Genomic DNA, 24,688 nt, shown 5'->3' with positions numbered 1-24,688 from the left:
AGCTTCACTGTGCTCCTGCTGTGTGTGCCTGGCACTGGGATGCAGTAAGAAGACAGACGCAGTAATAAGCCTCCCCTTCATGGGCCCTACCTGTCTGTCTTTTTTGTGCATCCTGGGAGAGTAGAGTCAAGGTCACCATCCCTTTCTGAATCCCAATGCCAGGAAGGTGCCAAATCCAGGTGGGTCAGAGTGGGAAACACTGAATGAAACCCACAGTGTCACAAGTCCCTGATGCCACACGCCGTCCCAGTCTCCCTGGGAGAGCTGGGTTCCAGTTTGGCCCTGCTGCTTGCTAGCTGAGCTGGCATTAGCAAAGCCGCCTTCTGTGCTTAAGTTTCTCCATCTGTAATGGAGATGGTTGTTTGAATAATAGGGTTAATAAAAGCTTATTAACCGATATGGGTTGAATGTTGTATTCTGCAAACGGAATACACATTTTAAAGTGTATTCACGTGGAATGGGGTGGGGGGCGTTAGTGAATGCCCATTTGCTGCTTCGGTCTCCTGGAATTGCAAGTATAGGTGGACATCTTCAAACGCTGGGGGAACAGTGGCCGGAGGGCACCCCGAAAAGAAACCTTGTAAGTTTTATTAAGAATGTAATTTATGAGTATGGTCCTTGGTATTCCGGGCGAGTGAGGGGTCGAAACCTTGTGGGTAGGGTCCGACAGAGTGGGACTCTCCCCTTGCCACGCCCCCCTCACCCCCAATTTGGGAGACTGTGCTGTGCGACCCCTGGCGAGCCGCTGCCCCTCTCTGGGCCCCTCTCGAGTGAGGCCTGGGGCCAGGGCCCCCCTCGGCCATCCCAGGCGCTGCCTGCCACGCGGTGACCCGATCTCCCGGGCACAAGCCCAGCTCCGCGCGCGGCCCAAGCCACCCGGTGGCTGCTTGAGGCGGCCCGCACACTCGGCTTCACCTTTTCTTTAACTTTATCCAAAGTTCCATCCTCTGCAGACCCGCCCTTCAAGGTCTGCACCCTCGAGAGGCCCTCCCGGAGCCCCCAGCGCGGACCGCCCGGCGGCGGTCACTGCCGGAGCCCCAGTCGGACGAGCGGAGCCCCGAGCGCCCGGGGGCGGGGCCAGCGCCCCGGCAGCACGCCCGCCCATTGGTTGAGCGCGAGGGCGGTGCTGCGGCCGCCGTCACTGCCTGGCCTGGATTCCCAGGAGCGGAGTGCGCCTCGGGCTTTGTGCTTCGCGGCCGCCACTAGCTCGCGGGGGCGGGGCTTCTCCTGCCCAGCGTCCGCCCCTCCTGAACACACACATAGATGCCTGGAACCAACCAATCCTGAGGCTGCCTTAGCGGGGAGGCCCCCACCCCGTCGGGGCTCCGCCTCCTTTCTGGCCTGCATACGCCGTATTTCTCCGAAGAGCTCCGCCACTCGATTCCAAACGCATCTGGGAAGCGAATCTACTTGCGCCCGCGGGGGTGGCATTGTCTGGGGTGGAAAGGGGGAGCTTCCTAGCTTCAAGGACGCGACCTCCTGCGGTCGCCGCTTCTCAGGGAGCGCATACCCAAAAGGGCATTTGTTGACCACCCAGCCGTCAAAAGTTCACCTAGCGCTCCCCCCGCCCAATCCCACCATTAAATCAACTAGATTCCAAGGGGAGGAATTTCCCGACTAAGTGCTGCCCGCGCCCCGGGGCTCCGGGGATTCGAACCTCGTCTGTCAGGGTCTGGGGCGGGCGCGACAGAGAAAGGCTTAGGATGGAAACAAAGTAAATTACTTTATGGAGTTTATAATATTCACACTTTCAGGGAGAGCCACGAGGCCCTGTGGTTAATGTGTCTGCAGGCCCATGACGCAACTGTTCCGTTTGGAAATTTCTGGAAAGCAGTAATTTTTGGAATAATAAATCTTTTTATTTTAACCACGGGCTTTGGAAAGGAATGTAGCAAGATGTTATTAACATATGTCGTGCTATGGAAACATTTAAAAGGGGTTTTTAAAGAAAAGTTTTTGTTTTGTTTTTACCATGTATCTACTTAACTGAGAAAAACCAAATTGATTTGAACTTAAAAAGGCAAAGAAACCAAAAGTGGCTGTATTTTTATAAGCATGTTATTTACCGCAGGGCCTTTGTTTTCTCCCAGTATTGCAGCTTTTAACCTTGCTTGGTTATAAATTGGTAACATTTAATTTTGATGTAGTTTGCAAGTTGACAGAAAACTTGCAAGAATTGTATCTAAATTCACTAGTTTTACCCCATTTGTTTTATTATCTCTCTGATATATTTATGTACACATTATAAACATATTAATTTTTTCCCCCCTGAATCATCGGAGAGTCAGATGCGCGCATCTGATGTTCCTTTGCCTTTAATTCTTCGGGGGTATTTTCTAAGAACAAGAAAATGCTCTTACACGACCTCCGTATGGTGCATAAAAACAGGGCATTAACACCGACGCAGTATTTGAATCCACAGTCTGTTATATAAATCTCATCTGTTGTCCCAGTGTTGTCTATCATCAATAATATTTCTACCTGGTCTGGATTCCAACCTCGGAGCACACTTGGTGTTTAGTTGCTTTGACTGTTGATTTTGTACTAAGGCAAAAAAAGATCTTAAGAGAAAATTTGTAAAGCTTTCGTTGATGCCTGGTGGCTATTCTGACACAGTCACTACAGGAATATTTGGGGGTAGAATGGTATAATGGATCAAAAACATTTCTTAATCATCTAGCAGAGTTTCTAAAAATGTATTTTTAGTTTTCAAATTTTTATTGAAGTATAGTTATTTACAGTGCTTTGTTAGTTTCAAGTGTACAGCAAAGTGATTCAATTATATTAAAAATGTATTTTTAAATAGAGGTCGGTTTTAGAAGGGCGTACACATACATAGGAAAAAATAAAAAAACTTGTGCTGACATGCGAGGATGTTGCTACCCATCCTCCACTTCATCCACATTCCCCTCCCCACAGGCAGTCACGGGGCACATTTCTTGTGTCCCTTCCAGACGGACATATGTCCTATTTGTCCTTTTCTTTCCCCCTCATTTTAAGATGTAATTTCCTTACAGCAGAGTTCACCCGTTTTGGTGTAATGTTCTGTGAGTTTTCACTGATTATATAGTCATGTATCATCTTCCAAATTTCTGTGTGTCATTTGCAGTTCCAGCCCCTGGTTACCACTAATGTGTTCACTGTCCCTAGAGTTTTGCTTTTTCCAGGATGTCATATAAAATGGGATCCTAGAATGTGTAGCTTTGGAGACCGGCTTCTTACACTCAATGCCCTGCATTTGAAATTCATCCCTGTGTTGTGGAAATCGGCCCTTCGTTCTATCTTGACGGCTCCCTAGAGTTTGTTGCATGGAGATACAATGTTTATCCATTCCCCAGTTGAGAGATACTTAGTTTGTTTCCAGTTTGGGGTGATTACAAATGTAGCCAGTATAAACATTCAAATACAGGTCTTTCTGTGTACATAAGTGTTTTGTTCTTCACTTCACCCGGGTAAACCCCTAGGTTCTGTGGTAAGGATCAGAAGTATATGTTTAACGTTATAAGAAACGACCAAACTGTCTCCCACACTAGCTGTCCATTTTGTATTCCCACAAGGTACATCTCTTTCCTTTTTCCACGAACAAGCTGTGTTCTTTCGACACTTTTTTCCCCTTAATGCTGTCTTGGAAGTGACTCCAACATCAAAATACATAGAGCCACTTCCATTTTCACAGCTGCGTACTATTCTACCTCCTTGATCCACATTAATTTATTTACACAGTCTCCTGCTTTGGACTTTTACATTGTTTACAGGCTTTTGCAGTTATAAACCCCAATGGTTAATGTCCTGTAGGGTAAAGAATATCCTTGTCTAGGTGTCTAAGTGCACATATGGTCCTTGTCTGCAGGATAATTCCTAGCAGTAGAAATACTGAGGTCAAATTGCACCTGTCTCCTTTGCTTTATACCACATCTCTTAAACCAGTTGGCATTTCTGTAGATCTCTCTCTGGGGAAAGCATCATTTGGTGAAGAACCTTCCACTTATTTCAGAGGGTCCAACCAGAGGACGCTGACTCTGTTCCCTCCTTCCCGCTCTGCCGGTCTGCTTAGAGTTCAGTTTTCAATCTTCTCAACGGGGTGTAGTGAAAAAGCCACTTGAGGGTAGTGGCTGCTTCTGCTAGTGGAACTGGAGACCAGGGGCTTTTGGAAACTTTAGGGGAGAATTGGGAGGAAATTGAGGCCAGCAGCCCACGGCAGCTTGGGTGGGGGGTGGGGGATGGGAGAGGGATGAACAAGGAACTTGTGTGTTTGGAGGAGGGAGGTCTGGGCGTGTGGACGTTGCATACACACACATCACGTACCTGTCCTGGGAAGGTCCATAGCTCCCGGACTGCTGGGCATTTTCTTGAGAAGGCTGCCATCGTCTCTGGCAGAAACAGCCTGGGTGTGGTGGCCCTCTGAGCCAGGGCTGCTGGGACTGTGGCTGTGGCTCATTTGGTGTCTATAAAAGGGCAGGGCAAGGTGCACAGGGAGAGGAGAGTCAGACGCCTCCTCCATTTTCATCTTGCCAGATGTGTGGTTTTCATAATTCAACCTGGGTGGGGGACACCCGCAGTGGCATTTCTATTAAATAAGATAAAGTACTTGGAAACGGAATGGGAGACACCCAGAGCAGACTTATCATTATCAAAGTATAGTCTTCAAAAGTTAAAATACACAACTCTTATGCAAAGAAAAAAAAAAAAGCACAAAGAAAAGCACCTGTCAACACTTTTAACCCTTTAGTGAGGGCACCGGCTGGATGGTAAAGCCAAAACATGTATAGTCACTGAACTAGGATTGCAAAGTTAGATATGGGGACACTTAATGTCCCAGGGGCAATAAACCTGTCATTTTTGGAAGTTATTTCTTCTATGGGATAAAAAATGATTTACAATGTATCCATCTATAAGTTGACATCTGGCTTCCTGGAGTTGAGGCGCTAATAGAAATAGTGAATCAGGGACTTCCCTGGTAGCGCAGTGGTTAAGACTCCGCGCTCCCGAGGCAGGGGGCCCAGGTTCAATCCCTGGTCAGGGAACTAGATCCTACATGCGTGCCGCAACAAGAGTTCGCATGCTGCAACTAAGGAGCCCTCGAGCTTCAACTAAGGAGCCTGCCTGCGGCAAATAAGACCCAGCACAACCAAATAAATAAATAAATATTAAAAAAAAAATCAATCACAGGTAAGTTTCACTGTATTGAAACTTACCTCTGATCATTTGCCTGGGTTGGCAAATGATCCAGCCCATTGCTTGCTTTTGTAAATAAAGTTTTATTGGACACAATGCGTTTGTCCCCATAAGCCTTCTCTGGGCTGTTTTCACGCCACAGCGGCAGAGTGGACTAGTTGTGACACCGAACATAAGCCCCGAACATATGCTTTGTGACCCTCCATGGGAAAACGTTGCCAGCTCCTTTGCTGGAGAATGAAGTTGTTCTCAGATGGGCCTCTTAGGCAGGGCTCCAGAGGAAGATTGAATAGCCCTGTGGTTAACCTCTGGCCTTGTTTGTGAGTGTTGGATCGTTTTTCTTAGCATTGTCTAGGCCGGAAAGCTTATGTGTTTGGGAAGTTTTTGTGAGGTCTTTGCTGACACCTCTTTTGAACTTAAGGGCTGACCCTCAGATGCAGCCCCAGCCCAGGAAACAGGCCCTTTCCTGCTCGCACATGTGCTTTCCCAGAGGGTGGAGTCTTTGTGGGTCCTAAATAGTTGTCTGCTTTCTATATTGCTTCCTGCCATGGAGTTCCTTGGGTCCTCGTAGACAGATTATTAATGACAATGGAAATAATAATAATGCCCAGAGTAGCTAACTGATATCCAGCCTACACTGTGTCTATCAAAGAATCCAGTTCCTTACCCGCATCCCCTCTTTTAAGCGTGAGAAGGAGTTAAGGGTTTATCATCCCCATTTGACAGACAAGAAAACTGAGGCTGTCATGGATTCTTTAGAGGAAGCTTTGTGGCATGCCTGTGGGTGGAGAGCTGTATGCGTGTCACTCCTCCCCCGGACTGGGTGGACCCTGTGGGTGGCCGTGTCCTTCTTGAGACCCAGGAATGTCGGGTTCATGCTGCATCTCAGCTGAGCAAGTCTTCTCTCCTCTGTGAGATGGAGACGATGTTACTTACCCCGCTCCCTCCCGGGGTCTTTGTTAGAATTAAGTAAGAATCCAATGGGGGCGTGTATGTAAACGCTGAAAATCCTACACAGACATTGGTGGGGTTAACTCCATCCTGCTCCTAGTACAGCTTCTTAATTCTTTCTTGATCCACGTAGAAAATCAGACTCTGCGCCTAGGCATGGGTGCTCCAGATTTTCCATGTAATTTTTCATGGTGTTTTGTGACGCTCCTGCAACTCGGAGTTCTTGGCTGAATTCCTGAGCCACTGGCTAGAAACTGGGGGCTTAGAACTGCTCCAAAGGCCTTTCTTTTGCCTCCTTTCTGTCTTTTCAGACCTGGGTCTACTGAGCTCCTGTTGGGTGCAAGGCCCTGTCCTAGGAGTGGGTGTCGTGGGATCCAGTGCAGTGAATGGAGCAGGAGTGGCCCTGCCCCCTAAGCTCCCCTCCAGACAGACAGTCAACAAGCACCCAAGATAATTTTCGAGAGTGATAAGTGCTGTAAGAAAAATGTCATAGGATCATGTGTTAGAACGTGGTTCAAGAAGGAGAAAGTGACTTCCAGAGGGGAGGTCAGGGAAGGTCTTTCTAAGGGGTTGAGACCTGAAGGTTGAGAAGGAGCTAGTTATGGGAGGATAAGGGGAGGATGCTGCAGCCAGAGCAGCAGATGCAAAGGTCCTGTGGTAGGGCTGAGCCTGGGTGTGTGAGGGGCAGGAAGGATGCTGGAGTGGCGACTGCCTGGGTTTGGGAGAAGGACTCAGAGAGACTGCAGGCACTAGACCACATGAGACCTGTAGGCTTTGGCAAGGAGTTTCTTTCGCTAAGACTCTGCTGTCCAATACAAGAGCCAGTAGCCCCCCAAATTTTAAAATTAAAATGCAATGAAAAGTTTGGTTCCTCAGTAGAAGCTGGAACCTTCTACTGTGTAGTCTTGGTGGGAATGTAAAATGGTACAGCCGCTGTGCAAAGTAGTATGGTGGTTCCTCAAAAAATTAAAAGTATTTTGGAAATTAATCCCTTGTCAGTCACATTGTTTGCAAATATTTTCTCCCATTTTGTAGGTTGTGTGTTCATTTTGTTTATGGTTTCCTTTGCTGTGCAAAAGCTTTTAAGTGTAATTAGGTCCCATTTGTTTATTTTTGTTTCATGACTCTAGGAGACGGATCCAAAAAGATATTGCTGTGGTTTACGTCAATATTTTGTAATAACCTAAAAGGAAAAGTATCTGAAAAAGAATAGAAGTATATATATATAAAACTGAATCACTGTGCTGTACACCTGGAACTAACACAACATTGTAAATCAACTATACTTCAATAAAAACATTAAAAATAAAAGTACCACACGATTCAACAATTCACTTCTGGGTATATACATAAAAGAACTGAAAGTAGAGTCTTGAAGAGGTATTTGTTCACCCATTATCACAGCAGCATGATTCGAAGTGAGCAAAAGGTCGAAGGAACCCTAGAGTCAACTGACAGATGAATGGATAAACAAAATGTGGTATATACACACAATGAAATAGTATTACCCTTACAAAGGAAGGAACCTTTTATTTTTTTTATGGCAAAACCAGCTCTATTTATTAATCATGATTTGCACATTCCACATCTCTTATTCAATGACTCTTTTTTCCCCTTTGGATCATGACAAGCTTGGAGAGAATTAAAATTCCAGAAAATTTTGCCTAAGAACCTATACAAAGCTTGGATTCTCCCCCCACCTTTTTTTTTTTTTTTTTTTTTTGCGGTACACGGGCCTCTCACTGTTGTGGCCTCTCCCGTTGCGGAGCGCAGGCTCCGGACGCCCAGGCTCAGAGGCCATGGCTCACGGGCCCAGCTGCTCCGCGGCATGTGGGATCTTCCCGGACCGGGGCACGAACCTGTGTCCCCTGCATCGGCAGGCGGACTCTCAACCACTGCGCCACCAGGGAAGCCCCGGATTCTCCCCTTTTTGACATACATGATTGATTTTCATTGTATAAATGTAAGCAGCTACAGTTATTCAAGCTAGCTCATCTTACTGTGTATAGATGTTTTCCTCCTTATCAAGATATAGTCAAGCACCCACTGGTGATGTTGTCAACAAGAATTCTGCCTTTGTTAAAAAGGAAGGAACTTCTGACACCTGCTACAACATGGATGAACCTTGAGGACATGATGCTCAGTGAAATAAGCCAGACACAGAAGGACAAACACGATCTGATCCCACTCACAGGAGGTCCCTAGAGGAGTCACATCCATAGAGACGGGAAGTAGATGGTGGGGGCCAGGGGCTGGGGGAGGGGCTGGGGAGTCAGTGTTTCACGGGGACAGAATTTCAGTTTGGGAAGATGAGAAAGTTCTGGAGATGGACCGTGGGGATGGTTGCACAACAATGTGAATGTCCTTAATGCCACTGAGCTGTGCGCTTAAAAATGGTTAAGATGGTCAGTTTTACACCTATTTTGCTGCAATTAAAAAATAATTGGTTCCTTGTTGCACTAACCACACTCCACAGCCGCGGGGAAGTGGCTGCCGTGTTGGACAGTGCCAATGGAGACCATTTCCATCATCACAGAAAGTTGCATCCAACAGCGATGCTCATGTGGGAGTATGGCTTCAGAAGCCTCGTCAGTTCCCTGGGTCCGGTTGGGGGGGTCCACGTGGGCCGGGATGTTCATTGCAGCAATCAAAGGGCCTGAGGATTTGGAGTGAAGAACACTCCCCAGCTTCCAAACCACGTTCCAAGGTGTGCACGGAGTGAGCAAAGAAGGCATCCAGGGAACAGGCTCTGCTGTGGCCGAGGTCTTTCCAGCCTCAGGGAAGCCATCGGTCCAGGGACAAATTTGCTGGCAGCCTGGAAAGGGAGGGCTGGTCATGGAAGCCCAGGTCAGATGCTGAGGGACCCATATTAAGGGGAATCAGGAAGTCATGAGTAGTGAGACATCGGGAGAGAGGGGATGTGTTCCAAGCTGCTGCAGGAAGCCAGGGAAGAGTCCAGCCTTCAGTGGACATGTTCGGTTGCATCAAATAAGAAACTCCAGCCGCAAAATCCACGCACAGCCTCTGCCCGCCATCCGCAGAGCCCCCTCCTTTCCCATTCATGATCTCCCGCAGGTCACAGCAGAAATGCCACCTCCTTACTTCCAGCACGGTGTTTGCTGTTCATGCAGTTATACTTTTAAATAATGAATATGTCTCCTCCCTTGGACCATGTGGTCCCAAAGGCAGGGTCTGTGGCCACCATGTTCCTGCAGCAGCTGTAATATCTAGATCAGTGCAAGCAAATGTGTGTTGAAGCAATGAATGACCTTTGGGCCATTTGCTTAACCACCTTGTGCCTCAGTTTCCCCATTTGTAAAATGGAGATCATTATCTATTTATTTTAAAGAGTTCTTATCTTAAAAAAATTTTTTTTAATTAATTAATTAATTTTTGGCTGCATCGGGTCTTCGTTGCTGTGCGTGGGCTTTCTCTAGTTGCGGTGAGCCAGGGCTACTCTTCATTGCGGTGTGCGGGCTTCTCACTGTCACAGCTGCTCTTGTTGTGGAGCACGGGCTCTAGGCATGTGGGCTCAGTAATTGTGGCGCACGGGCTTAGTTACTCCGCGGCATGTGGAATCTTCCCGGACCAGGGCTCAAACCCGTGTCCCCTGCATTGGCAGGCGGATTCTAAACCACTGCGCCACCAGGGAAGCCCCAGATATATCTATTTACACCAGTCCTGCAGCTGCGTGCTGGAGCTGGCTTGCTAAAGCCAATTGTGTAATTTTCAGGAAATCTGGTTCTTCAACAAGCTGTTGTTAAAATTTAAATGATATCAACTTACAATTAAACAAATTATGTTTAAAACAAAGGTAATAAATACTCCAAACTCACCACTTCCTAATCATCTCACTACATTTTCCTACGATTTATGCTTTTGAGGTTATTTGCTACTATTGCATCTATACCATAGATGTGCTATTTAATGCTGTGATACTGTGTATCTCTTACTGGCTCCACGTTCAGTAACTCTAGGTGGGGTAGCTTGAAAGGAACCGTAGTGGGAGTATTTACACCATGGAAATTGGCAAACGCTATAAAGCAGAGCATCTCTGCCCTGCTCCCTGAAGAAGCTGTTAAGCATCTACAAGCACGTCACTGGCTTGGGGGCTGCAATGAGTTAATAGTTGTGCCTGGTACGTAGCAAGTGCTGCAGAAGTGAGCTGTTACTGTTATTATTTTGTTTGGCTTGCACTTCCTCATCCAGATTCGCTGTTGTGCAGACAGGAATTGGGCAAAGCCACTGACCAGCTGTTTTCTTTCTCTCTCCAGTGTGTCCGACCATCTGTAAGTCTCACGGCTGCACCGCTGAGGGTCTCTGTTGCCACAGTGAGTGCTTGGGCAACTGCTCTGAGCCTGACGACCCCACCAAGTGTGTGGCCTGTCGCAACTTCTACCTGGATGGCAGGTGCGTGGAGACCTGCCCGCCCCCCTACTACCACTTCCAAGACTGGCGCTGTGTGAACTTCAGCTTCTGCCAGGACCTGCACAACAAATGCAAGAACTCTCGGAGGCAGGGCTGCCACCAGTATGTCATTCACAATAACAAGTGCATCCCTGAGTGCCCCTCCGGGTACACGATGAATTCCAGCAAGTGAGTCCTGGGTACGGGTTCCGGGGTTGGGGGCAGGTGGTAAAGAGGGGAAGGGGCATGGGGTTGGTGTTGGTGATGCTGCCTATTAAAACTGTGTGGAAAACTAGAGTTAATTGACTGTGAGTGAGGAAGCTACTGGTGATTAGTGACACGCGTGGGTGTCTCGGATGCCATCCCTGCTTCCTGGTTTTGGTGCTGGCCTTTGGAACAGGAGTCAACAAACTTTCTCTTGCAAAGGGCCAGAGGGTAAATATTTTCTGCATCTTGCATACCGAAAATGTAAAGCTTTCTATGCTTAGCATTGAAAATAGAAGTCTTGGGCTTCCCTGGTGGCGCAGTGGTTGAGAATCCACCTGCCAATGCAGGGGACACGGGTTCAAGCCCTGGTCCGGGAAGATCCCACAGGCCGCGGAGCAGCTAAGCCCGTGCGCCACACCTACTGAGCCTGCGCTCTAGAGCCCGTGAGCCACCACTACTGAGCCCGCGAGCCACAACTACTGAAGCCCGCGTGCCACAGTTACTGAAGCCCGTGTGCCTAGAGCCCGTGCTCCGCAGCAAGAGAAGCCACCGCAAAGAGAAGCCCGCGCACCACAACGAAGAGTAGCGCCCGCTCACCGCAACCAGAGAAAAGCCCGTGTGCAGCAACAAAGACCCAACGCAGCCAGAAACAACAAATAAATACAATTAAAAAAAAAAAAGAAAATAGAAGCTTTGGTTTTGTATACAGCCCTTTAGATGGTCCGATTGTTCCCACTGATGTAGCTGCCTGATTCTCACAATCAAGATCAGAACTCAGATGTTTTAAATGTTTTCTCCAAGCTGGATCTGGGTGGTGTCCTGAGATTAACCTGGAGGGCCAGGAAGAAGGACTCAATTCTAGATTGTTCTCAAGGCTTTGTCGTCTTTTGAAGGACAATGCCATCAAACCATTTCCTACTATTTAGGTGAGAAAAAGCAAAGTTTGCTCTCCCCGACGGTGAGTCAGATTTCCTACCCACATCTCAGACTTTTTGTTCATGCTGTTAGCTTCTCAGATGAGCTATTTTGGTGTCTCAGGGCTGTAACTGAGTTTTAAAAATCTGTTTCCTGATTTTTATGTTGAGGGTCTGAAAAAAACAAACCAACCCACAAAACAACCCAAAAACAAATCAGAAACAGACGTACGTCTAAGGGCCTTGAGCTGACCTGCATACGTAAAAAACCTTCCTCTTCAGACTTGAAAATTAGCCAAGTGAGCAGGTTCTGGTGGGAAATTTTATTTCCCTGAGTGGGGAGGGTGGGAAGGAAAACAATCTTTATTCCAGTTCCTAGGAGCCTCTCTTTGAGTGTTTGTGAAACCTGCAAGTACAGTATGTTTTGTTTTACTCATTTTTGATAAAACCTATCAAGTGGCTTTGTTGACCAAAAATAGGCTTCTATAAATCACCTTTGCATGCCAGACAGAGCTATTTTTTCTTCTTTGGGGCCAGTTTATCAGTAAGATTGGGAAAATTATCATATTCCTCTTGATTTATTTGTTTTTTTTTTTTCACGTTTGAGATAAAGCATGGATATTAACATCTTCCACTAAAAGACGTTGGCTTTAAAGTTTTTTTTTTTTTTTTTTTTTTGATCATAACAAAGATCTGAAAAATAGAACAGCTTCCTTTGATGTTTTGCTGATGCTGGTGACCCCAGGATTGAAGCCCCAGGAAATTGACAGCTTGTCCTGTGATGCTTGGGACGTTTACTGAGTGAAAGAGGGGATAGTGAGGGATGTTAATTATGGCCCATCATGGCAGTATTTTACTTTGTAGGTTAAAAAAAATTTTGTTTTCCTTCTGAAGCTTTTATTTTATTTTGTGAAAGACTTCAGTGCTGTCGTGTTTTCTAATGTGGTTTGTTATTAAAAAGGGCCAGATATGTTTTCTTCCATTCTTTTGGCTTATCTGGGAACTAGTTCTTTTTTTTTTCTTTTAATATGTATTTATTTATTTACTTATTTGGCTGCACTGGGTCTTAGTTGTGGCATGCGGGATCCTTCAGTTGCGGCACACGGGATCTTCGCTGTGGCATGCAGCTCTTTTAGTTGCATCATGTGGGATCTAGTTCCTTGACGAGGGAGTAAACCCAGACCCCCTGCACTGGGAGCGTGGAGTCCCAACCACTGGACCGCCAGGGAAGTCCCTGGGAAGTAGTTCTTGATATTATTAGAGCAGAGGTCTGGGAACCCATGTGGGTTCATTAAGAGGCGTCACCATCTATGGTCGTTCCCAGATACCTGGTGGGGTGCTCTTTAGTGAGATGAGGAGGATTAGATATTTGGGGTGCATGTTAAGGGTGTGGAGAATTCTCTGCCTCTTGATCTTCGCATGGCTGGTTTCTCCTTGTCATCCAGGTCACAGGCTTAAACGCCACTTCTTTTGAGACTCCTTCCCTGTATGACCTTCTTTCTGAACTAGCCATCTGGTTGCTCTTGGGCACAACACTCCATTTTAACTCTTTTCATGCTATTTACCACTAGCTGATATTTTAATTGTCAATTTATTAATCTTCCCCAACGAGACCATACGCTTCACAAGTGTATCAGCTAGCTTATGCTGTGTAACAAACCACCCCAGCACTTAGTGACTTAAAACAACACTCATGTATGATTTCTAAGGAGTCTGTGCATTGACTGGAGGGCTGGGTGAGCTCTGATGAGATGGTACAAGCTAACCTCTCATATCCTGCATGGGCAGTTGGGACCTCTCTCCATGTGTAGCCAGGAAGGGCATGCTTTACTGGGTAAGCACTTCTTAAGCCACTGCTGTATCACATTTGCTAACCTCCCATTGGCCAAAGCAATTCATATGGCCAAGCCCAGATTCCATGGATGAGAAGGCAGACTCCACTTCTTGGTGGGAAGGGCTGGAAAGAACGTGTGGATTTCCCACAGGGAAAGTAGGTTGTTTGTTCACTTCTGTGCGCCTGTGGTTTATAACTGCCATTGGCAAAGGGCCAGATAGTAAATATTTTCAGCTCTGAGGTCTGTACGGTTGCAGCTACTCTACTCTGGCCTTATAGAGTGATAGCAGCCATTGATGATAGTCAAACCAGTGGTTGTGGGTGTGTTCCAATATAGCTCTATTTACCACAAGCAGTGGCCAGCTGGAGTTGGCCTGTGGGCTGTAGTTTGCTTGCCTTTGGCTTAGAGCATCATCTATCCCATGATAAATGCTCAGTGAATATTTGTAGAACCAACAAAAGAACCCAAACGTTTGGTCATTATTCTGTTTCCACCCCAGCTGCTCTGACACCAACTGGGTGTACTGCGATAGAGCTCAACCTCAACCACCTGGCTTGGCATCAGACCCACAGGTTAAAGCCTTGGTTCTCCATCAGACCAACTTTACTTCACATGCCAGCCACAATTTGGGGGTCCCCAGGTCACCCACACTTCTGATTGGCTGGCTATAAATTTTGAGGCTCCCACAAACCCCCTGGGTTCAATAATTTGCTAGGGCAACTCACAGAGCTGAAAAAAAAAAGTCTATACTATTCTGTTGGTCCAAGCCTATTGATGGTAGCAGCTTGGGTTAGGGATGCTTGCAGTGCTTACCTGGGCATGCGTCACTCATAGTGAGCTCTACAGACACTCTCCCTTTGGGGCCCCTATGATGGCTGGGCCAGCTCTGAGGTTCCTATTATGATCCCAGGATGCACTTCAGTGAGAAACCATCAGGGAACCTCGAAGAACAAGATTTGTTACTCACAGGTCCTGGAGGGCCACACAGTAGAGTCGTGGGGAGCAGGGGTGGGGAGAGGGAGAGAGGGGAGAAAAAGAGTGGGAGGGAGGAAGGGAGAGAGAGAGAGGAATCCTTGGGGGGGTCTGCTTTTATTAGGGTATGAGGGTGGGGTGTCTAGGGTTTTATGGGTTCACTCTATGGTGAATTTAAGGCTTAAGAGCAGGAATTAGGGCACAGGAAGGGGGAAGCAGGGTCAGTCAAGTGGTCAGTTATCTAGGTTCCCCAGGGCTTTCTGAAAGAGCCCCCTTCATGGGTGGGGGCAGCCTAATTCCTTATCTGGTTGTTTTGCTAGTGGCTGGGTCATAGACCTGGTGTTACATTTACTCAAGACAGATGTCTTTTATTTTTTGCGGTACACGGGCCTCTCACTGTTGTGGCCTCTCCCGTTGCGGAGCACAGGCTCCGGACGCGCAGGCTCAGCGGCCATGGCTCACAGCCCAGCCGCTCCGCGGCACGTGGGATCTTCCCGGACCAGGGCACGAACCCGTGTCCCCTGCATCGGCAGGCGGACTCTCAACCACTGCGCCACCAGGGAAGCCTGACAGATGTCTTTTGAAACAGATGCCTCAGCAGTCAGAAAGCTTCATGTCAGGCTTACAATTGCAATTACAGCCTTATTATTATGGATGTACAGAGGCTGGGAGAGTTCCAGACGCAGGGCTCCTATCCCCTCATGGAATCAGAGATATCACACTTCCAGCATAGCTGTGTGTTCACCAGCCAGAAAAATGGACTGAGTTGGTGTCCAGAGTTTTCCTCTGGGTTGTACTACATAGGTGTGATTGGTTGAATCATTGGCCGTGGGTTTGAACTCCATCTCCAGCCCCGCTTCTCTCTCTGGAGGTCAAGTGGTTGATGCAACCCTCCAAATCACATATTTGATCTTTCTGGTGACCAGCCCCTACAAGTCACCTCATTAGCACAACAAAGATGTTCCTATAACTCAGGAAATTCCAAGTGCTTTTGAAGCTCTGCACCAGGACCTGGGACAAAGACCAGATGTGTTCTTTTTTTTTTTTTCTGTTCTTTCAATTTTCTTTCTTTTTTTTTTTTAACATCTTTATTGGAATATAATTGCTTTACAATGGTGTGTTAGTTTCTGCTGTATAACAAAGTGAATCAGCTATACATATACATATATCCCCATATCTCCTCCCTCTTGCATCTCCCTCCCACCCTCCCTATCCCACCCCTCCAGGTGGTCACCCGTGACCAAGATCTTTCTGAAGAATCGAATATGCAGGGGTGTGGTAACAACAATTACTGTTGTTATTTACAACAGTAGCAACAATGATACCACTAATAAAAAGTGATCATCATAGCAATGGACCAACCCTTTTTAGTTTCTATGTGCCGAGTGCTTTAGGTGGTATATATCATTCAGTCCTTATCACTACCTGCCCCGTGAAGATTGCCTCCATTTCACAGATGAGGACACAGACCTTGAGAACGTAACAGTCGGGAATCTTGAGGTTTCATACGACAGAACCCCAATTCAAACTGGCTCAAGCAAGATGAAAGGAGTTTACTGATGACTGTAACCAAAAAGTTCAGGGAATCGCTTTAGGTACAGCTGTATCCAGGAGCTCAAGGGATGTACACGATCAGTTTCTTTCCATCCTCAGCTTTATTTCTGTCTCTGTTAGTTTTGGTCTCAGGCAGCAGCCTCTCCCTTGTCCCTTGCTCCATGCTAGCAATATAGCCATACCCTCTTAGATACTGCAGAAGGAAGACAATTTTTCCTTCCAGAAAGTTCTAGCAAAACCCTCACTGGGTTAGCTTGGGGGTGTGCCCACCTCTGAATTCCCAGCGGGATGGAAGATTGTGCTCAGGCTGCCCTGGGTCCTGTGTCCTGCTTGGACCTAGGAGGGCTGTACCAGCCAAGAACTGACCTCAGAGGCACTGCGTAGGGGAGGGCTGATTCCCAAAGGACTCCTGGGGGCTATAAATTTGAGGACATCAGGCTGCAGGAAGGCAAAGCCAAAGTCTGCCTCCAGTTACCCGCTATCAAATGGAGGTTGTGCTGTAGCCCATAGGTTGTGGAGTCACGTCCTATATAGTTGTTTGGTCACGTCAGACCCCACACAGAACAGCAAACATCCCATCACCTTGCAGCAGCAGCCTAAGTTCCACCAGTTGGGGTAGCAGTATCAGCTCAGCCACTTTCGAATAGCGGCAAAATGAGTCCTACGTAAGGCCCATCAGCTCTGCATCGTTGCCGTCACCATGGTAATGCCGGGAGTCCCATCAGTTCCATGTAATGGCATGAGTCCGGTCTCCACAGGGTAGAAGGTGATTCGCCATGGGGTACAGTGTGAATCCTCTCGCTTTGGGGTAAGGCAGGAGCCCCATCATTTTGGAGTAAAAGCATGAGTCTCCTGACATTGGGGTAATGCTGTAGGACCTGCCCCCCTGGAGAAACACCCCAAGCCTATCACTTTAGGCAGTTGTTCTTACCTGGGGGTGATTTGCCCTTCCATCCCCCAGGGGACCATGTTTGGACAGCCTCCCACAACAGAGAATTCCCCGGTCCCAAACGTCACCAGCTCTGTGGGTAAAGCATCCTGCCCTATGGTCACTTGGGACCCTGTGCAACACACTGCTGTGTGTGCGTGTGTGTGTGTGTGTGGGGGGGGTCCTGTGTGCCCTGACCTCTCTCTCTCTCCACTCTTTCTGCAGCTTGATGTGTACTCCATGCCTGGGCCCCTGTCCCAAGGTGTGCCACCTCCTGGAAGGCGAGAAGACCATTGACTCAGTGACATCTGCCCAGGAGCTCCGAGGCTGCACCATCATCAACGGAAGCTTAATCATCAACATTCGAGGGGGCAGTGAGTGCTCTAGGGGGAGGGGTTGCTGTCCGCCGGGATCCACTCTCCCTGCGAGCACAGAAGGAAAACAGTCCAGAGACTCATGCAGGGAATCTGTTTCCAAACCTGGAACTCACAGCTCAGTCCTGGCCTCACTCCCCCCCGAGATTCTGATTTTCAAAGCTGGGAGTTGGGACATCAGGAATTTGCATTTTTAACAAGCAGGCAACATGCCCTCTTTTGCAGGTCTGGGGACCATGTCTCCAGAAATTCTGTCACAGGCAAAAAGGCATTTCTGTGTTTATTTATTCAGCGAACATTTATTGAATACTCACAGTGAACAAGGCAAAGTCCGTGCGTGGTGCATATTGCAAATAAACAAATTAACGTATAATGTAAACCCAGGCAGTGGTTCATGCTATGAAGGCAAGCAAAGCAGGGTGATAGAGGGAGCAAGGGTTGGCATCTTAATATAATAAATATATTCAGATTTGCAGGCAGGACAACCTCTGTCATAACTACTCTGCCTTGTAGATGTATTTTGATCAGGGCTTGTGAAAATCATTTTCAGCCTGTAGGTTAACTCTTCACTATGGGGAATTCTGGAAAGGTTAACATATTTTGGTAGAAGCCCACTGGATATTCATTCTCTCCTTTCCTTAGACAACCTGGCAGCTGAGCTAGAGGCCAACCTTGGACTCATTGAAGAAATTTCAGGGTATCTGAAAATCCGCCGATCATATGCCCTCGTGTCACTTTCCTTCTTCCGGAAGTTACGTCTGATTCGAGGGGAGACCTTGGAAATCGGGTATGTGGGCCTGCTGCTGTATCTGTGGGCTCATTAGGAAGTTTGTGAGTTATTGTAGAGAAACTTAGGTTTTTTTGCCAAGACATGAAAACAACTTAAGTGTCCACTGATGGTTGCATGGATAAAGGAAATGTGGTGTATATGTGTGTGTGTGTGTGTGTGTGTACATATATATATATATACAGTGGAATATTATTTCGCCATAAAACTATCTTTTTGCCGAAGCTCACACCTTTCATTTGGCTCGTTCCAATGACTTTCTTGCTGGTTCTAGAACTACCAGGGCCATCCAACAGAAATATAATACAGGTCACATATGAGACTTTAAATGTTCTAGTAGCCACATTTAAAACACTTTAAAAGACATAGGTGAAATGAATTTTAATAATGTATTTTACTGAACCCATTACATTGAAGCTGTTATTTTGACATGGACTCAATACAAAAAATTATAAAGAAGATCTTTTATATCCTTTTTTTTTTTTAATGCAAAGTCATTGAAATCTGTGGTTTTTTACTTCTGGTGCAGTTCAGAATGGCCAAATTTCAGGTACTTAATAGCCAGATGTGGCTGGTGGTTTCAGTGTTGGATAACACAGATCTAGGTGCTGCCCTTTTCCCATTCATTATGTACTGGTGGCCCACTCCTAGTTCTAAGGCACAGGTCTAATGGGGTTACTGAGTTGTTATAAAACCTTCAGTGGTCCCCCTCTGCCTACCAAGGAAGATCACGTATTCTTGGTCTCGGTCTGGCATGCAGTATACTAGAGGGTTTGGCCCATGGCATCTCTTTGGTCTTGCCCGTCACCTGTTGGCCAGAACAGGCTACTTTGCTCTTCCCTGGGCCCAGTTCACGTGCCTCTGTGTCTTCAGTCTTTCCCCTTTTCAAAACCCATATCTCAATCCATCACAGTCTTACCCTCCTCCCCCACAAGACTGATCTCACATACCTTCCTGGCCCTGAAGACTTCCTCAACTTCCCCTGTCCATCTAACCCCCCTTTCAACATGTAATGAGTATGTGTCAAGCAAGTGGTTAGGACTGGGGACGGAGCACTGAACAAGATCAACTCCAGCCATGGCCCCGCCATCTTGGAGTTGGAGACGACAAGCTGATGAATGATTAGGCATGTGTGTGTTTCCATAGGAACTACTCTTTCTATGCCTTGGACAACCAGAACCTAAGGCAGCTGTGGGACTGGAGCAAACACAACCTCACCATCACTCAGGGGAAACTCTTCTTCCACTATAATCCCAAACTCTGCTTGTCAGAAATTCACAAGATGGAGGAAGTTTCAGGAACCAAGGGGCGCCAGGAGAGAAACGACATTGCCCTGAAGACCAATGGGGACCAGGCGTCCTGTAAGTGGTGATGCCCCTGTCCTTCCACGGACCAGATAACGTGGCTGCCTTCCCCCTCCCCCACCACACTGGCCCCCGGGGGAGTGTCACTTCCCCCCAATGAGCTAAAACAACTATGTGTGTGATAGGCTCTCTGAAATACTGAGGAAGAATGTATACATGTTATCTCTTTGCCAAATATTAAACACAGTGCCTGATACTGGAAGATGCCACATAAACATTGAATGAATGAATGAATGAATGTCACTTATCTTACATATGGCCTTGGCTCGAATGCTACAGCAGGCTCTACAGTTGCTACAGCTGGAGACTGTCAGCTGACTGCCCTCCTCTGACAGGTTTTCTCTTGAAGCATTGAGGTGCCAAGGCTTCCGTAATGCCCTCATGCGAAGTTGGTTCCTTATGGCAGAAGCTGTGAGAATTCAGGGGAGGGAGAGAGCAAGGTTGGAACTTAAGGGGTAGAGCTTAAGGGAGGGCTTGCAATCTAGGCAGAGGGAATTACTCTGTCCAAGGCATTGTCCTTCCAAGGAATTGACACTCCAAGGTATGATGGTCTGCACGCTCCCTAAACCCACTTGGCATGAGTCCATTTGCACTGGAGTTATGTGTTCTGACATGTCGGGCATGAAAAGTCACACGCAAGACAGAATTGTGTCAGAATCAATGCTATTCTTGAAAGTCCCTTTTTCCAGTAGCGATTAGCCACTTGTCCTTCTGTTGGTGCCGACCGTGGTTCTTTGGTTGAGCACATCTGGCCAAGTACCTGACTTGCGGTCAGGGCCAACTTGCATGACCTGTTCTTGACTCTGAACACAGGAGAGGCATGTGGAAATAAGACCCCTCAGAGGAACAGCATGTTGCCGTCTTCCTTCTCGTGGATACTCTTGAAAATATGGGATCATCTGCTTTGGGTTGAAATAAATTATTTAATTCTGATACTGGTTTTGTTTTTTTTTTTAACCTTTCTAGGTGAAAATGAATTACTTAAATTTTCTTACATTCGGACATCTTATGACAAGATCTTGCTGAAATGGGAGCCGTATTGGCCCCCCGACTTCCGAGACCTCCTGGGATTCATGCTCTTCTACAAAGAGGCGTAAGTAGAAGGATAAAGAGGTGTGTTTGTTGCATATGTTCTCAGAGGCTCCCCTCTGAGGTTCCTTTCTATCTCCTTGCTTGTGGAATAAATATCATAGATCTCACCAGTTGATGGTGTATGACGTCCATAACATTCCCTATTGTCAAAAGCCAGAAACTGAAGCAGGCAGGTTTCTTTTGGAGGTCCAGATTGGGCAGTATTCCATTTTGCTTCTTATATGTACATCTCACCAGACATCCTCAACAAAAAGTCACTTAGTCTACTTAGTAGGTGCCTTAAAGTTTATTTTTTATCTATTTTGTATTTTTTCCAACATTTGAAGCATTGTGGTAAAACATACATGAAATTGACCATCTTAATGACATTTAAGTGTACCGCTCAGTGGCATTAAGTACATTCATGACATCGTGTGACCATCATCACCATCCCTCTCCACAGTTTATTCATCATCTCACGCTGAAACTCTGTCGCCTTTCAATAACACCTAGTCGTTTTGAGTATATGACTGTGCTGAAATTTTAAAGGAAGACAATGGAAGTGGTGATTGTGTTAATAGGAATAATTGTTCCATCCCTCCATATTTTTTTAAATATTTATTTACTTATTTATTTATTTGCCTACATAGGGTCTTAGTTGTGGCACGTGGGATTCTCTCTAGTTGCGGTGCCCAGGCTCCCTAGTTGTGGCCCACAGGCTGTAGAGTGCGTGGGCTTAGTTGCCCCGCGGCATGTGGGGTCTTAGTTCCCCAACCAGGGATTGAACCCGTGTCCTCTGCATTGGAAGGAGGATTCTTAACCACTGGACCACGAGGGAAGTCCCCCATCCCTCAAAATTTACTATGTGTCAGGTTGTGTGTGGCGAAGTCAACACACATCCTCTTGTGTAATCTTATCAATAACTCTGGTAGTTAGTATCATCATCCTGATCACCGTTATTATTGTTGTTGGGAAATTGAGGCATAAGGGAAGCGGTCCCTTTCTCTTTGACTATTCCTGTGTCTTTTTTCCTTGTGGTAGAAGATTGTTGGTGAACAGGGTGCAAGCCTATAGGAGGTAACGTCGCCCGGCCACATCTCTTTGGTCTTTAGAGCTATAGTTGAGAAATGGTAATCAACTTTTCCTATTTCGTCTTGAAAGCCCTTATCAGAACGTGACGGAGTTTGATGGGCAGGATGCATGTGGCTCCAACAGCTGGACCGTGGTAGATATTGACCCGCCTATGAGGTCCAACGACCCCAAGTCACAGAACCACCCCGGGTGGCTAATGCGTGGTCTCAAGCCCTGGACCCAGTACGCCATCTTTGTCAAGACCTTGGTCACTTTCTCTGATGAACGCCGCACATACGGGGCCAAGAGCGACATCATCTATGTCCAGACAGATGCCACTAGTAAGCATTTCTTGTGGATATGAATTTGTGCGTGAATCAGATGTCTTGCGTGTAACAGGCTGACCTGGTGATGTCATATGAAATGCCTTTTTTTGCATGGTTATTGGCTTCTAAAAGAGCTGGGCACTGAGGTTTATCATTTCAGAAGATGAGGCAGTAGCAACAAGACATCAGAGGGGAACATACATTTCTTCTTCCCATTATGGAAAATTTTCAAATATTTACAAAAGTAGGGAAAAAAAAAAAAAGATTCCCCCCACCGCCACCTTGTAACCATCTCTCAGCTTCAACAATGATCAATATTTTGCCATTTTTGTTTCATCACTATGCCTTTTCCCCCATCTCCATTTTTTGACGAGTATTTCATAGCAATTTAGCTGTATTTTCATAAATCATAAGCCCTCTCCAACCACTGGGATAGGAGACATTTGGTGATACCTGGAGATATCTTTGGTTGGCATGACTGGGGAGGCGGGGTTGGGGACCAGAGATGCTGCTCAACGTATCACATGCACAGGACAGCGCCCCCCGGCAAAGAATTATCTAGCCCCCGCAAGTCAGTAGTTGAGAAATCCTGTCCCGTAGGATCGAGTCCAAACTTTATGAACCAGCCCCAACTTTATTGACTACTGCCCTCTCGTCCTGTATCCTCCAGCAATACCTCCAGCAGGACTTATAGTTTCTGGAAACTTCCAGCTTCCAGGCTTTTGTACACACTGTGTCCTCTGCCTTGAGACCCCCACTCCCACCCCTCACCGACTCCCTCAGCCACCTCCGTTCTGAGGGGAAGCTTTTGTGGAGCCCAAAGGTGGTGCCTTTGGGGGGAATGTTAGATGGGCTGCCAGCTCAGGGATAAGATTGAATGGTATCCCACTGCCGAAATTTGCCCCAGGACTGGGTTCAGTTGGGGCTAATGTTATCTAGAAGATGTGGCTTTGTCTATTCCCACGATCCTCCTTTTCCCCAGCGCCTTTTCAGTGCCCAGAACAGAGAAAGCTTGGCACGTCGTTGGAGCTCTGTAAATCAGGGGTCCCCGACCTCTGGGCCACAGACTGGTACCAGTCTGCCACCTGTTAAGAACCAGGCCGCACAGCAGGAGGTGAGCGGCGAGCGAGCAAAGCTTCATCTATATTTACAGCCGCTCCTCATCCCTCGCATTACCACCTGAGCTCCGCCTCCTGCCAGGTCAGCGGTGGCATTAGATTCTCATAGGAGCATGATCCCTACTCTGAACTGTGCACTCGGGGATCTGGGTTGCACACTCCTTATGAGAATCTAATGCCTGATGATCTGAGGTGGAGCTGAGGCAGTGACGCTAGAGCTGGGGAGTGGCTGCAAATACAGATTATCATTAGCAGAGAGGTCCGACTGCACAGAGACCATAAGAAATCAACTGCTTGCAGACTCCTATCAAAACTCTATCAGTGAGTGGCAAGTGACACTTAAGCTGCATTTTACAGAGTAGACTGGACATAAGCAACACATGTCGGGTGTCACTGTCTCCCATCACCCCCAGATGGGACCATCTAGTTGCAGGAGAACAAGCTCAGGGCTCCCACTGTTTCTGCATTCTGGTGAGTTGTATAATTATTTCATGATATATTACAATGTAATAATAATAGAAATAAAGTGCGCAATAAATGTAATGTGCTTGAATCATCCCGAAACCATCCCCGTCTCTAGTCCGTGGAAAAATTGTCTCCAACGAAACTGATCCCTGGTGTCAAAAAGGTGGGGGACTGCTGCCGTAAATGTTTGTTGCAAAAATGGTGGAACATGAAATCTACATAGTCTGTGGTACCCATGGATTGTAATTTTGTAACCCATGCTTTCACTGGGCAAGCATTCCACATGTTGCCAGTTTTCTCTGATGTTAAATAACACTGCAGAGAACATCCTCATGATTTCTCGAACTTGGGTTTTCCCCCTCATGCCCACCCGATGGCTTGCACCCTCCTGCTCCTCCTCACAGTGGACCTGTCTCCTTTCTCCTTGGCAGATCCTTCTGTCCCCCTGGATCCCATCTCGGTGTCTAATTCTTCGTCTCAGATTATTCTGAAGTGGAAGCCTCCCTCTGACCCCAATGGCAACATCACACACTACTTGGTATTCTGGGAGAGACAGGAGGAAGACGGTGAACTGTATGAATTAGATTATTGCCTCAAAGGTGAGTGCAGGCAGAGGCGGGGGAGGGGCCGGGTTTTTTTTCAAATTTTTTTTTAAATTGAAGTATAGTTGATTTAAACTGTTGTGTTAGTTTCAGGTGTATAATGCAGTGATTCCGTTATAGATTCTTTTTCAGATTCTTTTCCCTTATAGGCTATTACAAAATGTTGAGTAGAGTTCCCTGTGCTATACAGTAGGTTCTTGTTATCTATTTTATACATAGTAGTGTGTATAACATCTGATCCACTTTGTTCTCCTTTTGGGGAAGCATCTCTCCCCTTCCACTTCCCAGCATGTGCATATGGGTACACACACTCCATTTTATCTCTGACGAAAACACACATACAGGCAGACCTCAGAGATACTGCGGGTTCGGTTCCAGACTCCCGCAAGGAGGTGAATATTGCAATAAATTGAGTCACGTGAATTTTTTGGTTTCCAGTGCCTATAAAAGTTATGTCCACACTATACTGTAAGTGTGCGATAGCATTATGTTTAAGAAAAAGTATACTTAAAATATACATATTACTGTATTTCTCTTTCTGGCCTATATGTGGAATCTAGAAAAATG

At 46.8% G+C, this 24,688-nt stretch overlaps 1 protein-coding gene across 4 annotated transcripts in view; it reads left to right on the top strand.

Annotated features, from left to right (window-relative positions):
* Nucleotides 1-24,688, top strand: part of INSR (insulin receptor) — a 129,468-nt gene that overhangs the window by 66,927 nt on the left and 37,853 nt on the right. For all 4 annotated transcript variants that reach the window (XM_033400932.2, XM_033400931.2, XM_004277284.3 and 1 more), the window contains exons 3-9: nt 10,401-10,722; nt 17,169-17,317; nt 17,960-18,104; nt 19,251-19,465; nt 20,435-20,561; nt 21,701-21,951; nt 23,951-24,118. In XM_033400932.2, the coding sequence (XP_033256823.1) occupies nt 10,401-10,722; nt 17,169-17,317; nt 17,960-18,104; nt 19,251-19,465; nt 20,435-20,561; nt 21,701-21,951; nt 23,951-24,118 (1,377 nt within the window). The remainder of the gene's footprint in view (nt 1-10,400; nt 10,723-17,168; nt 17,318-17,959; nt 18,105-19,250; nt 19,466-20,434; nt 20,562-21,700; nt 21,952-23,950; nt 24,119-24,688) is intronic.

The sequence above is a fragment of the Orcinus orca genome, chromosome 3 (genome assembly GCF_937001465.1).
Source record: "Orcinus orca chromosome 3, mOrcOrc1.1, whole genome shotgun sequence".
NCBI classification, from domain to species: domain Eukaryota; kingdom Metazoa; phylum Chordata; class Mammalia; order Artiodactyla; family Delphinidae; genus Orcinus; species Orcinus orca.
Note: the sequence above shows the minus strand (reverse complement) of the source record. Positions and strands in the feature narration are given on the sequence as shown.